Source organism: Bufo bufo, chromosome 3, assembly GCF_905171765.1.
Source record: "Bufo bufo chromosome 3, aBufBuf1.1, whole genome shotgun sequence".
Taxonomy (NCBI): Eukaryota; Metazoa; Chordata; class Amphibia; order Anura; family Bufonidae; genus Bufo; species Bufo bufo.
In genome coordinates this window covers 269,031,418-269,047,712 of record NC_053391.1, presented here as the reverse complement: position 1 = coordinate 269,047,712, position 16,295 = coordinate 269,031,418, and the positions used below count along the sequence as shown (strand labels likewise).

The 16,295-nt window shown below is 43.6% G+C and overlaps 1 protein-coding gene across 1 annotated transcript in view; it reads right to left on the bottom strand.

The window, feature by feature from the left end:
* ELAPOR1 (endosome-lysosome associated apoptosis and autophagy regulator 1) overlaps positions 1-16,295 on the bottom strand; it is an 810,939-nt gene that overhangs the window by 202,930 nt on the left and 591,714 nt on the right. Inside the window, exon 18 of the mRNA XM_040422210.1 lies at positions 13,491-13,592. Coding sequence (XP_040278144.1) covers positions 13,491-13,592 — 102 coding nt within the window. The remainder of the gene's footprint in view (positions 1-13,490; positions 13,593-16,295) is intronic.

Genomic DNA, 16,295 nt, shown 5'->3' with positions numbered 1-16,295 from the left:
AAGGGTCATTGATGCCCTAGTGTCCAGGTCAAAATTTACAAATCTGACATGCGTCACTTTATGTGGTAATAGCTTTGGAACACTTTTACTTTTCCAAGCCATTCTGAGATTTTTTTCTTGTGACACATTGTACTTCATGATAGTCATATATTTCAGTCAATATATTTAACCTTTATTTATGAAAAAATCCAAAATGTACCCAAAATTTAGAAAAATTCACAATTTTCCAAATTTCAATTTCTCTGCTTCTAAAACCGAAAGTGATACCTAATAAAATATATATTACTTAACATTCCCCATATGTCTACTTTATGTTGGCATCATTTTGGAAATGTAATTTTTTTTTTTTTAGGACGTTAGAAGGCTTAGAATTTTAGAAGCAATTCTTAAAATTTTTACGAAAATTTCCAAAACCCACTTTTTAAGGACCAGTTCAGGTCTGAAGTCACTTTGTGGGGCCTACATAGTGGATACCCCCATAAATTACCCCATTGTAGAAACTAAACCCCTCAAGTTACTCAAAACTGATTTTACAAACTTTGTTAACCCTTTAGGTGTTCCACAAGAATTAAAGGAAAATGGAGATGAAATTTCTAAATTTCACTTTTTTGGCAGATTTTCCATTTTATTAAATTTTTTTCTTTAACACATTGAGGGTTAACAGCCAAACAAAACTCAATATTTATTACGCTGATTCCGCGGTTTACAGAAACACCCACATGTGGTCGTAAACTGCTGTACGGGCACACGGCAGGGCGCAGAAGGAAAGGAATGCCATACGGTTTTTGGAAGGCAGATTTTGCTAGATTGGTTTTGTGAACGCCATATGTTTTTTATTTTTCTGCCGATCGTCTTGTGCAGGGGCTCGTTTTTTGCAGAAAGTGTTGATGTTTTAATTGGTACCATTTTTGGGTACATAGGATTTTTTGATCATTCATTATTACACTTTATGGGGCAAGGTGACCAAAAAATTGGCTGTTTTGGAACAGTTTTCATTTATTTATTTTTACAGCGTTCATCTGAGGAGTTAGGTCATGTGATAGTTTTATAGAGAAGATCGTTACGGACGTGGCAATACCTAATATGTATACTTTTTCTTATTTATTTAAGTTTTACACAATAATAGCATTTCTGAAACCAAATAAATTATGTTTTAGTGTCTCCATAGTCTGAGAGCCATAGCTTTTATATTTTTTGGGCGATTGTCTTAAATAGGGTATCATTTTTTGCGGGATGAGGTGACTGTTTGATTGGTAGGGGTCATAAGCCTTTTTGATCGCTTCCTGTTGCACTTTTTGTGATATAAGGTGACAAAAATAGCTTTTTTGGCATTTATTATTATCATGTGAGAGAGACGTCGTTACGGACGCGGTGAAACCTAATATGTGTATTTTATTTTATTTTCATTTTTTTATAGGAAAAGGCCATTTCTTTTTTTAATTTACATTTTATTTTATTTTTTTTCATTTTTATTATTTTCACTTTTTTTTTTTTTATCAAGTCTCTCTTGGATCATGAAGATCCAGTGGGGCTGATGGCCGTACTATACTTTGCAATCCTCTTGCATTGCAAAGTATAATACTATTAGATGCCCTGTAGGTGGCAGCACCGGACGCCTTTGCCATGGCAACCGGACGCCTTTGGTCGCTGCCATCACAGCACTGCAGCCCCGATGGTTGAGAGAGGGAGCTCCCTCCCTCTATTAACCCCATGGATTCCGCAACCGCGGCATCTATGGGGTTACAGCAGAGTGTCAGCATAGAGCTGACACTGGCTGCTGATGGCGACGGCTCAGCAATGGAGCCGCCGCCATCACACACAGCAGGGGGACCGGGTGCAGCGCTGGAAAGGGGGGTGAGGGGGTTACGGCCGCCAACATTGAGGGAGGCTGGGGCAGGAGGGGCGGGGAGAATGCATGGGGCGGACTGCATCAGGGACTACATGAATATGGATCGGGCGGGGGAACTGCATTAGGGGCAGGCGCGGACAGGGGGGTGTTGGAGGCGCACAGATCGGGGGGCACAGGAAGGGGGCACAGATCGGGGGCCACAGAGACACTACCTGATTTCAGTCTCTGATCTGCAGAGCACAGATCAGAGCCTGAAACCGGCATTTTTTTCACTGCCGCGATCCGATGTGTTAGTCTGCACAGACTAACCAATCGGATCGATAGTCGGCAAGGGGCCACTCTGATTGGTCCCTTGCCAGCATTACTGCACTGTGTGCTGTCCGTGACAGCAGCAGGACAGGGGCAGAAGCTTTAATCCAAGCGCTGATTAAAGAGCTGGTTTGATGTTTATAGACGTGATAGCTGCACGGGGCATGTGCAAATATCACGTATATGAAAGTATTGCAGTCGTGAAGGGGTTAATGTTCATAGGGTTAATCCTGATATAAATGAAAACCCTTTTTAGTTAATTTTTTTCTTTTTCACTCAAGGCCAGTTCCAACAGTACTTCGCTTCTTACGGAAGACAGAGGGTTAAAACAAAGAAGAGAAGATTCCTTGGCACCTACACCTCCCGGTTTTATGTCGCTATTCCATTAATCAAGGACAGTGTTTTACTACAAAAAACATGTGTAGGTAAGCCTTTCATTAAGACCAGAGGGTGCTTGTGAGTGACACCTGTATATCCATTCTGCTTCCCTCCTCAGTATCTTATTATCCCAGTCTCCTTTTCTATGGGCTATCGGGACGAGTTTGAGGGCTGAAAATTTCAAAGCTCGCGGATCGCCTGCATGATATTCGTGCATGTGACTCGCCACTGGTGTGATTTTATTATTTTTAACATCATTAACATGCTCCCCTACCCTTTTTCTAAGCTCCCTGAAAGTTTTTCCGATGTAATCTTTGGGGCATGGGCACTGGCAGATCTAAATTACGCCTCTGCTTTTACAGTTTATAAAGTCCCGAATAGTGTACGTTCTTCGGGTGGCTGAGCATGTGACAGTCTTGCCTGTGGAGATGAACTCACAAGTTTTACAGGTCCCGCACCTGAACATCCCCAGGGGGCGGCGATCGAGCCATGTTCCTGGGGTCACTGGGGGTAGGTAGTGGCTATGTACTAATCTATCTCTAAGGCTTCTACCTCTCCGATAAGTTATACTCGGATGAGGTGAGATGTTCTTAGCCACACTAGAGTCCATTTGTAGGATGGGCCAGTACTTGTCGAGAATAGCTCTCACTTCCGTATTGGCCACATCAAAAGTAGAGATTAGGCGAGTCTGCGCCTTCCCATCCTCCCCAGTTTTTTGGGGGTGAGTAGCGTCTCCCTCTCTGTGGTTAATGCATGCTGGAAGGCATTTCTTAATGTGGCCTTCGGGTATCCTCTATCTGTCATTCTTTTGTACAGTTTTTTTGAATTCGCAATGGAAGTCAGTGACGTCTGCGTTCCAGCAAACCAGAAGTAGCATTTGTGTTCCAGGAACCGGAAGTAGTGGCTCAGGGTGCATTCTACTCACCGGAAACATAGGCATTACAGACAAGCCCCACTGCTTCACATCATCTGCAAGGGGAAGTCCAGACATCACCAGTAAGTTTCTTTCACCTCTGGTAGCGCTAAGACATCAGCGACCAAGTAAAACACATGTACAGTACAGACCAAAAGTTTGGACACACCTTCTCATTCAAAGAGTTTTCTTTATTTTCATGACTATGAAGGCATCAAAACTATGAATTAACACTTGTGGAATTATATACATAACAAACAAGTGTGAAACAACTGAAAATATGTCATATTCTAGGTTCTTCAAAGTAGCCACCTTTTGCTTTGATTACTGCTTTGCACACTCTTGGCATTCTCTTGATGAGCTTCAAGAGGTAGTCCCCTGAAATGGTTTTCACTTCACAGGTGTGCCCTGTCAGGTTTAATAAGTGGGATTTCTTGCCTTATAAATGGGGTTGGGACCATCAGTTGCGTTGAGGAGAAGTCAGGTGGATACACAGCTGATAGTCCTACTGAATAGACTGTTAGAATTTGTATTATGGCAAGAAAAAAAGCAGCTAAGTAAAGAAAAACGAGTGGCCATCATTACTTTAAGAAATGAAGGTCAGTCAGTCAGCCGAAAAATTGGGAAAACTTTGAAAGTAAGGGCTATTTGACCATGAAGGAGAGTGATGGGGTGCTGCGCCAGATGACCTGGCCTCCACAGTCACCAGACCTGAACCCAATCGAGATGGTTTGGGGTGAGCTGGACCGCAGAGTGAAGGCAAAAGGTCCAAAAAGTGCTAAGCATCTCTGGGAACTCCTTCAAGACTGTTGGAAGACCATTTCAGGGGACTACCTCTTGAAGCTCATCAAGAGAATGCCAAGAGTGTGCAAAGCAGTAATCAAAGCAAAAGGTGGCTACTTTGAAGAACCTAGAATATGACATTTTCAGTTGTTTCACACTTGTTTGTTATGTATATAATTCCACATGTGTTAATTCATAGTTTTGATGCCTTCATAGTAATGAAAATAAAGAAAACTCTTTGAATGAGAAGGTGTGTCCAAACTTTTGGTCTGTACTGTATCTGTGATTTATTTCTAGGTGACATCTCTCTCTAAAGACGGGGAAGCCTGTGTGATGCATCTAACCCTAAGTATGGTCTGCCTAATTGTCTCATCCAGGACATAGTACAGTTTTCATCTTTTTTATTTGGTTTGATTTAAAATGTTATTTACATGAATTATCTATCTCTAACCGACCCCCTGATGAACCCTAGTGGGGAAACGAGTCAGGGTTAAAAAATACCATTGACATCATATTCAACATATAGGGTTCTACATGGCCAGACAGGGCAGGTATGGGGACAGGGAGATCCCACTATAAGGGATTATCCCTGGCACAGGGAGAGAGCTACCCCTAGCACCTATTCAAGTGCCCCAGCCTTCCTCTAACCTATATCTATTACCAATCTCATAATTGCCCATGTGGAATCTGTACTATCTATACGGCATCAAACTCACCTATTCACGGTGGTAGCTGGGCGGCATCTTGTCCTTACTTTCCTAAGGTCACCCAGATATCACAGGGTGATTTATCTTTTAGATAGAATTAATAAAAGCCATATTTTAAAAAGGGTCCAATACTCTAAGATAATACTCACTTTAACGGACACCTACATGACTGTTATATACACTGCTCAAAAAAATAAAGGGAACACTTAAACAACACAATGTAACTCCAAGTCAATCACACTTTTGTGAAATCAAACTGTCCACTTAGGAAGCAACACTGAGTGACAATCAATTTCACATGCTGTTGTGCAAATGGGATAGACAACAGGTGGAAATTATAGGGAATTAGCAAGACACCCCCAATAAAGGAGTGGTTCTGTAGGTGGTGACCACAGACCGCTTCTCAGTTCCTTTGCTTCCTGGCTGATGTTTTGGTCACTTTTGAATGCTGGCGGTGCTTTCACTCTAGTGGTAGCATGAGACGGAGTCTACAACCCACACAAGTGGCTCAGGTAGTGCAGCTTATCCAGGATGGCACATCAATGCGAGCTGTGGCAAGAAGGTTTGCTGTGTCTGTCAGCGTAGTGTCCAGAGCATGGAGCCGCTACCAGGAGACAGGCCAGTACATCAGGAGACATGGAGGAGGCCGTAGGAGGGCAACAACCCAGCAGCAGGACCGCTACCTCCACCTTTGTGCAAGGAGGAACAGGAGGAGCACTGCCAGAGCCCTGCAAAATGACCTCCAGCAAGCCACAAATGTGCATGTGTCTGCTCAAACGGTCAGAAACGGACTCCATGAGGGTGATATGAGGGCCCAACGTCCACAGGTGGGGGTTGTGCTTGCAGCACCAACACCGTGCAGGACGCTTGGCATTTTCCAGAGAACACCAATATTGGCAAATTCGCCACTGGCGCCCTGTGCTCTTCACAGATGAAAGCAGGTTTACACTGAGCACATGTGACAGACGTGACAGAGTCTTGAGACGCCGTGGAGAACGTTCTGCTGCCTGCAACATCCTCCAACATGACCGGTTTGTCATTGGTCAGTAATGGTGTGGGGTGGCATTTCTTTGGAGGGCTGCACAGCCCTCCATGTGCTCGCCAGAGGTAGCCTGACTGCCATTAGGTACCGAGATGAGATCCTCAGACCCCTTGTGAGACCATATGCTGGTGCGGTTGGCCCTGGGTTCCTCCTAATGCAAGACAATGCTAGACTTCATGTGGCTGGAGTGTGTCAGCAGTTCCTGCAAGACAAAGGCATTGATGCTGTGGACTGGCCCGCCCGTTCCCCAGACCTGAATCCAATTGAGCACATCTGGGACATCATGTCTCGCTCTATCCACCAACGTCACGTTGCACCACAGACTGTCCAGGAGTTGGCAGATGCTTTAGTCCAGATCTGGGAGGAGATCCCTCAGGAGACCGTCCGCCACCTCATCAGGAGCATGCACAGGCGTTGTAGGGAGGTCATACAGGCACGTGGAGGCCACACACACTACTGAGCCTCATTTTGACTTGTTTTAAGAACATTACATCAAAGTTGGATCAGCCTGTAGTGTGTTTTTCCACTTTAATTTTGAGGGTGACTCCAAATCCAGACCTCCATGGGTTGAAAAATTTGATTTCCATTTTTTTATTTTTGTGTGATTTTGTTGTCAGCACATTCAACTATGTAAAGAACAAAGTATTTCAGAAGAATATTTAATTAATTCAGATCTAGGATGTGTTATTTTTGTGTTCCCTTTATTTTTTTGAGCAGTGTATATAATTTATTTCCGAGATTGCATAAACTGTTTGAAAGTATTCTAAGAGATGCTATCTTGGAGGATCTCAATGAAAATAAGCAAATAACACCATATCCACATGGCTTCATGAGGGATCGGTCTTGTCAAACTAATTTAATCAGTTTCTATGAGGAGGTAAGTTCTAGACTTGACAGTGGTGAATCAATGGATGTCGTATATCTAGACTTCTCCAAAGCATTTGACACTGTACCACAAAAAAGGTTAGAATATAAAAAAGGATGCAGAATCATTGGATTGTTTTATTACAGTGCCTGTTACCGTTTTATGTTTGTAAGTATAATAAACCCAATTTTATACTGGTTTTTAAAGCGGTGCTTCATTATTGGAGTGGTTAAAATATTTTATACAGCGTTGTTGAAGAGAAATAAAAGGAAAGAAAGCGAAGCCTCTGATTTTGTTTGATGTGCTTGCATAACTGATTACGCTTGTGAGTACAATCATATGAGTGGTATTAGTAGTGGAATACAGTGCTTCACTATCGGCGTATTTTCTGATATCTGGAGGAAAATAGTAGTAGTGAGACCCGATGTTTTGCCTATATATCTGAAATTGGATGAGTTGAGCTTGAAGAGGTCTTCTTCTTATTGGATAGGGAACGCGCGGTCCCATATAACGCATTGACTGAACTGAGAATTGTGCCCACTTCACTCTTGGGAATCGCTGCTGGAAATCCTGATAACAACGGACTGGAATCGTAAAGTTTTGTTTCTATTTTCTACATATCTTGGCATATCACCTGTAAGGGAGCACATATCTTGGCATATGTACTGTGAAAGGGGGCACACATCTTGGCATATCATCTGTGAGGGGGAGCATACCTTGGCATATCTACTGTGAAAGGGGCTCATATGTCTTGGCATATTTACTGTGAGGGCACATATCTCAGCATATCTACTGTGAAAGGGGACGCATGTCTTGGCATATCTACTGTCGCGATTCGAACCCGTGACCAGCCACATCCCAGGCGGTAGCCCTGCTTACTAGGCTACCGTCCTCTCAGGACATTCCTCCCTGAAGCCTATTATTTAACCTCAGTCTTGCCAAGCCTTGCTCATCACCCTTGATTCCCCACACCTGGTACTTCCCTATATAAGTTCAGCCCCTTGCTCCAGCTTGCTGATTATTGAGCTCCTGAGCCTTGATCAAGCTTCTCCTCATCTGCTGCTCTTGCTACCACCGTTGCCCATCCGGATTGTCTGACCACACTTACTGCTGCCTTCCCTGACCCACTGCTTGCCAACCGACTATGCATCTGCCAGACTTCCTGCACCTACTACTTGCCTGCGGTCCTTGCCACTGGGCTCCACTCCTACCTCCAGCCAGCTGTCCTCTGACTCAGGTGAGCCTGTAGGATTGTTACATCTACTGTGAGGTGGCACATATCTTGACACATCTACTGTGAGGTGGCACATATCTGTGAGAAGATCTGAGGGACTAAAACACTGGGTAGGAAAAAAAAGTAAGCACATAACAAGTGATCTACATATATCCACTCTGTAGCATGCTCTGTGTAAGGTATTTGGCAACAACTATAATACATGCAGTTTCATTGCTGCAAGCCTCATGCAAAATGCCACAAGTGGGCCCACTGAGACTTTATCGACCAGGGCCCACATGAACATGGAGCCGTCCCTGTCGACTAGGGTGTTCATTTCTACCAGTGTGGAAGGGACATCATGACCCGCCAATTCATCTTTAATGCGCCATGATAGTCCCTCCCAGAAAGCTGCTTGCAGGGTCTCATTGTTCCATGACTGTTCAGAAGCCAGGTGCAGAACTGTGTAGCATACTGCCTTACCATGAGCTTGCTCTGGTTGAGGCATGGAAGAAAAAAGACCACAGAAGCAGTGTGGTCAGGTTCTTCAAAGACCTTGCGAAAGGTAACCAAGAATTCCTGGAGACTGCTGTTTAGTGGGTCACTGCATTCCCAGAGAGTAGTGGCCCAGGTGAGTGCTTCTCTGGACAGAAGGGAGACCAGGAATGTTCTCTTGGAATAGTCAGCAGGAAGCTGGTTGAGCCAGTAGTTCAAAGTGGATGGTGCACTGGTTCAAGAACCCTTGGAAAGACTTGGGATTCCCCTTTTAGCAATGGAGAAGTGATAGGTACAGACTGGTAGAGGTGGTCGTGTACACATAGTGGCAGGAGCCGATGACACCTGAGAAGTAGTGTTCCAAGCATCCAGATGGGCTGAGATGGTGGTCATGTACTGCAGAGTTGCTGCTGGTGACCATGCTGACTAGCCAGCTCTTTACAAACTCAAGCAGACCCATCTTGGGTGGGCCAGCTGGTTCCATGGCCTGTTATGGCAGTGGATGTGAAACCCCTGTGTCAGCAACAGATTTGGCTTTAGGTTACTCCTAAGAATGTTTTCCTGGCAGTCCCTTTTAACCCTTGTCCAGTGATCTGCATTTTGCTGCAAGGGAATTACTAGACTGCTACTTCTGGGAGTAGTTTCTGTATAACTAACAGCTGACCCATGGGGCACAAGAGACACCAATACTGGGCATTGAGGATTCTGGAAAAAGCTTTGTCAGGGAGAAGGCAAGATCAGGGCAGGCACAGTACATGCAACACAGTAAATGGTCAGAGGACAGGCGGTGAGCAAGCTTTGTATTGCTGCTGGAGCATTTATTCTATGTTGTGCCATTCCTTTATTTCAACTAGAATTTATGAATGAATTGCTAGCAGTCTGCAATAAGGGTGCAGAGGGGTGGTAACCAGTTGAGGGTGTGTACCTGCACAGACTTACTCTATCCAATCAGTGCTGCCCAGTGGCGTAGGGATCGCCATAGCAACCATAGCAGTGGCTATGGGGCCCTACGCCACTAGGGGGCCCGTCCGACCGCATTCATTTTTTTATTTTTTTATTTTTATTAACACACACAGACACTACACACAGGCAGCCAGGAGGTGGCGTAACTACCGGGGAAGCAGCTGCTTCGGGGCCCGACAGTTTATTTTCAAGTTAGTTAAATATCAATGTCTTAATGTTCAGGGCCCCCCTCACAGCAGCGGTCTTAATGTTCAGGCCCCCTCGCTAATGTGATCTAATCTTACTGTATTCTAAAGTCTCCTGATGTGTCTGGGATTCGAACACACAACCTCCAATGTATGAGTGTATCAGAGGCAAAGCATTTAACCTCACAACCATAAAGAAGGCATTGCAACTGATTGAAAAAATTTGACACTTCTACTGTTATAGCTGGCTAAGTGTACATCTTCACATATGACAGCTGCCCCAACACACCCAGCACTGCTATATCTCTATGTGACAGCTATCCCAGCACACTCAGCTCTGCTATATCTCAATATATGAGCAGCTGTCATGTGTATAGATGTACACTTAGCCAGCTATAACAGTAGAAGTCTCATAATTTTTCAGTCAGCAGCAAGGCAGCTCTTTTGGTCTTGTGGTTAGGTGCTCTGCTTCTGATACAGAAGGTCGTGGGTTCGAATCCCAGCAGAAACCTTTTCTGAAATACAAGCAGTGACTCCATATATGGACATACAGGGCGGGACACAATACAGGGAGGGACACAGGAAGAGGCTGCATCGCATCGCTGACATGGAGGTAAGTAGAAGTGTTTATTTTTTATTTTTTAATACCTGACTGTTACTGCCATGGGGGGAGCGGGGGGCACTTGATACTGGCACATGGGGGGAGGGGGGTTGGTACCTGACCTGATACTGGCACCTGGGGGGGGTTGGCACCTGATACTGACTGGCACATGGGGGGGGGGAGGCACCTGATACTGTGGATGGCACTGTTTAGGGGAGGGGGATCTGTGTATGGCACTATTTAGGGGAGGGGGGATCTGTTGATGGCACTATTTAGGGGAGGGGGGATCTGTTGATGGCACTATTTAGGGGAGGGGGATCTGTGGATGGCACTGTTTAGGGGAGAGGGATCTGTGTATGGCACTATTTAGGGGAGGGGGATCTGTGGATGGCACTATTTAGGGGAGGGGGATCTGTGGATGGCACTATTTAGGGGAGGGGGGATCTGTTGATGGCACTATTTAGGGGAGGGGGATCTGTGGATGGCACTATTTAGGGGAGGGGGATCTGTGGATGGCACTATTTAGGGGAGGGGGATCTGTGGATGGCACTATTTAGGGGAGGGGGATCTGTGGATGGCACTATTTAGGGGAGGGGGATCTGTGGATGGCACTGTTTAGGGGAGGGGGATCTGTGGATGGCACTGTTTAGGGGAGGGGGATCTGTGGATGGCACTATTTAGGGGAGGGGGATCTGTGGATGGCACTATTTAGGGGAGGGGGATCTGTGGATGGCACTATTTAGGGGAGGGGGATCTGTGGATGGCACTATTTAGGGGAGGGGGATCTGTGGATGGCACTATTTAGGGGAGGGGGATCTGTGGATGGCACTATTTAGGGGAGGGGGATCTGTGGATGGCACTATTTAGGGGAGGGGGATCTGTGGATGGCACTATTTAGGGGAGGGGGATCTGTGGATGGCACTATTTAGGGGAGGGGGATCTGTGGATGGCACTATTTAGGGGAGGGGGATCTGTTGATGGCACTATTTAGGGGAGGGGGATCTGTGGATGGCACTATTTAGGGGAGGGGGATCTGTGGATGGCACTATTTAGGGGAGGGGGATCTGTGGATGGCACTATTTAGGGGAGGGGGATCTGTTGATGGCACTATTTAGGGGAGGGGGATCTGTGGATGGCACTATTTAGGGGAGGGGGATCTGTGGTTGGCACTATTTAGGGGAGGGGGATCTGTGGATGGCACGGTGGGGGGGGGGCCATAATTTTTTTTTGCTATGGGGCCCATGCATTTCTAGCTACGCCCCTGGTGCTGCCATTTCCAGACTGTGCAGGTACACCCCCCAACTTGTTACCACCCCTCTGTACCCTTATTGCAGACTGCTAGCAGGTCATTCATAACTTCTAGTTGAAATAATAAAGGAATGGCACAACATAGACCAATAAGAAGAGATGCTCTAGAATTGTTGTTACATTGTTACTGCATTCTATACAGTGATTTGTCTACTTTAAGGTTTTTTTCATGAAACATATTCAACATCTTTAAGACCTGGATCTGAATACTTTTGTAATTGTATTTAGTTAAACATTTAGTACAGCCAGTGACCTATTCAATAAAATGTACCTGTATAGTGCCACCTGCTGTTTGTTCTTTTCCCTATTTTGTTCCATCTTACTGAACTGCTCAAACATGCTCAGTTTAAATCTTCAACTGCCACCAGCCATATGTTCTGTTAGAATCTGTGGCAGTTACAGGGAGAGAGTTGCAACACGCCTTCTGAGCTGCCAGATGAAGATAATCTAGCAGAGCAATTGGATTAGTGAACATGGAGATCTCTGGATCCATGTGTGGTACAGGGCTAGTTTTAGCTCTGTTAGAAAGGTATTGTTATGTACTATATGATGTCTGATTTTCATTTTGCACATAAATCATGGCATAGCCACTTTATAATGGTTGTCCCATTTTCGCTAGGATATGCTATAAATGTCAGGTGTGGTTCCACCTCTGTGACTCGCTCCTATGTCCAGAATGAGGCCCCCGTATGAAGGGAGAGCAAGCCACCACTATGGGACTTCTGAAAATAGCTGAGCACACTCAGTTGGCTATTTTCATAAGTCCCATAGCAGTGAATGAGAGTATGCCATGCACATGCAAGACACTGGGATTAGATAATAGTAAGGATGGTAATGGTGTCCTTAAACAACAAAGAGTAATAAACTTAGAGAAATTGGACCCTTAAAACTTAACTTTTAATAAAGATAAAGATAAAAACGCCCTATATTTAGCAGCGAATAGATATTCAATAAACGTGGGCAGAAGGATAGCCCGGCTACTACTGTGCATGTAGCATCCACCAAATGGTTAAAATGATGAAATATGTAGGTAACAAAGGCAGGGGCAAAGACTGGGGCAAAAATGATAGTACGGGGAACACTTTCCCTGTACAGGCCCTAACTAGACCTCAGCCCAGGGACAACCCCTAATGGTGGGATTTCCCTGTCCTCGTACCTGCCCTGTATGGCCCTATATAGCCCTAGTTGGTAAATCAGTAATGATACCCCTAGATGGTAAGTTGGAAAAAATAACCCAACGCGTTTCCCCCAATAGGGTTCCTCGGGGATCGGTAATCACTAAATGCGTTGCATTTATCTGTATAACATACTTAATCCAGAGGATAATAGCTGAATATATTCCATCTACAGTATGTGGATAATTTACTTTGTCTGAAGAATAAGACAAATAAGGTAGACTTTATAATGGGTACCGGATACATCACCTGTTCATCGATGCTATTAGAGGTAGATACAACAGGTGATGTGACCCATCCGTTGCCAGACTGCCTCCTGCAAGGTGCTTGATATGGCCAGTGACCCATCCGTTGTCAGACTGCCTCTTGCAAGGTGCTTGATATGGCCGTGCACATGCTGTGTATTCTCTGTTCACTTCGGGGGTCCCATTCTGGAGATAGGACCAGGTCCCCAAGGTGGAAATGCATCTGACATTCTAGTGATATGCCATAAATGTCCCAGATGAGAAAAACATTTTAAGTTCACTTCTGATTAGACCAAATTTTACTGTGGTAAATTTTCAATCCACATATATCCCATGTATATTGACCCTCTTTTATTAAAGATGACCATTTTTCAATGCAATTTGATTGGTTCAACTAGGTTTAAAATTATAATAAAATTCTAAAATACCTTAAAATGTATTCTGTACATAATGACTTACCTTGGTACAGACAAAATGCCTACACCAGTTTTCTGTGGATTACAGCGCAGTCGGATTGTGGAAGCACGACCAGAAACACAGTATCGCGTAACTTCTTTGGACCTGTTTAAGATTAAGTGGGTGATCTGTATGTGAGTCACATTAACTTGGTATCAAGCTGGAAGAACTTTATTGTCACAGGAAGTCCAACATTAATTGCCATGTGTGCTTGCAGCCTTATTACCACTTTGTTACTGGAGTGTTTACCCCCCTGCTCAGCAGGCCAATTTTTCTGTTTTAGCAATGGGCCTATCTAACTGAAAACTTATTCATTTCTAAGCCAACCTACATGTATTTAATTTGTTTCATGGGACATCTTATACCTTTCTTTTGTGCCATTATAGGACAGATATAATTTTTTTAAAAATATTTTAGGGAAAAATGTGAAAATTATGAAACAAATGATTTTTTTTCCCTTCTTATCAATTTTTTTTTCTGTTACAAAAGATAGAGAAAAGTTACAAACTGTTAAAAAATACAACATATTTCTAAAACCATTTTTGTGTGTGGGCTCGTCTTCAAAAGGAGCGCATTTTAGATTTTGGCGGCCTATTTTTCTGTTGCTCCAAATTCACTTTTTATTTTGTTCTCCTAAGGTATTCATCTTGAGGAAATTTTGACATTTTACACTTTTTGGTATTTTTGACATTATTTTAATGAAAAAATATGCATGCTTTTGTAGATTTTATACAAAGAAAACCCTACTATAAATTATGATGAAATAGAAACAGACGGTACTCCTCTACTATAAATTATGAATTTCACAAAAATTTGTCAACCAAACGAACTTGAAGCTTTTCAGGTTAGCTTAGGACAAATCCAGTAAAGCAACACACAGCACTTTTTTAATGTACATATTGATGGGCAAAACCACGAGGGAGGAAGAAGGATGCTTAACATGACCTTGGGAGGAAGTGCGGGAGGAGAGCTTACCCTGATTTTCTCACAGGCTGAAAAACAGCCATGTATCAGCCAAATCTGTGGGGCAGCAGGCAAGGAGATGTCTGTGCAGAACAAACAGAGAACATCATTCTGTGTTAAGCTGTTAATGAGGGTTGGTGGGTCATAAGTAGAGATGAGCAAATTTTTCAAAAGTTTGATTCGACTGATTTGCCGACTTTTACAAAAAAAATTGCTTCGTGATGAATTACTTAGTCACAAAGTGCATTTTTTTGTAAGTAGTGAGTGCAATGACAGGGAGCTGCGATAGCGCTGTCCCCGTCATTGTACCCCTCAGATGCCGCGTTCATACAGGATCGCGACATCTGAGTGTAAAAACTGTGTGAAATTAACATAAAATTAAATTGAATCAAACTTACGGCATCCATTTTCTTGCGACTGGCTGGCTGCCACCATCTTGCTTGAAGATCTGGCGCGAAATCTCGCACAGCGCGATATTACGTCATCACGCCGGCCGACGTGGTGATGTCATACATCACCATCCATGGGATTTCGGCCAAGATCTTCAATCAAGATGGCGGCTGGCGGCCCATCACGACAAATAGAGAAGTTAAGAATGACTTTAGTTTTTTATACTATTTAGGTAAATCGATTTGCTTGCATGAGGAAATTCGGCTTCGAGGCAAATCGAATTTATCCTGAAATTCGGAATGAATTCCACTTCGTAGGATTCGATTCGCTCATCTCTAGCCATAAGCAATCATCTCTTTTGGTGTAACAGGGACAGTGTAGGGAAAGAATAAAAATAAATAATTGAGGTACTTTGATCAGGGAAAGCAGTTTGAGGAGATGAGGGGCTAGGGTACAGCGCTTTATAATACACAGCTGTTGCAGAACCTCATTCTTGCTTTTCTGATTTACAAAACCAGTCATCTGCAACAAAAAATATTCTCATTTGAAGAGACACAGTTGTTGTTTTTTTTTTCTCCAAAACCTTAAGTTTCTACATTTTATAGCCAGCACACACCCCAATAGCATTCTGCTGCTGAGCAATTGCACATTTTTTCAGTGCATTATATCTGCTTGGTGTTATTAAACATGTAGCATTATACCTTTTTTTTAGACCAGTGAAATTAAACACAAATTACACCATAGACACAAATATTACCCCCTTTCCTGCATAATTATATATATTGTTGGTGTGTGTGGGAAAGGAGATAATAATCGCATTACAACATGTGTTTTACAGTAGTCAAAGGTATATTATGAATGTAAATAACACAGTAGCCAAATCTAGCCTACTGGCCTTTCCTGCATCATTATGTTGGTGTTGTGGGGGCGGGAAGGGGGCAGAATAATTGTGTTACAAGTTTGTAAAGTGTGTTTAAAAGTAGAGAGAGATATCTTTGAAACTGCATTTTTAAACACAAATAACAGTAGACGGAAATATTACCAGAGCCAAGACAGCATTATTCCCAAAGTAAATTGTCGTTAGCAGTATTCACTGTGTGTTTGTAGACAGGGAAGGAAATTTTATTGGGTTGTGTGACTGTGTACCAAACAGTCACACAAACAGAGCAGTGTAAAGCTGTGAATGATTGCCATGCACCAGACTACTTCAGTAGGGAGCATGTGTTATTTTGAGGTCAGGCAATGGCAACTCATCTGAGGCACCTGTTGTGTGCTGAAGCCTTTCAAAGAGGCCACAAAATTTGTCAGTAGAGACAACTGTAGAATGAACAATGTCATCCCCCTTGATACAGTCCTGTTCAAAAGTTTAAGACCACTTGAAAAATGTCAAAAAATCCTATTTAGCATGGCTGGATCTTAACAAGGTTCCAAGTAGAGCTTCAACATGCAATAAGA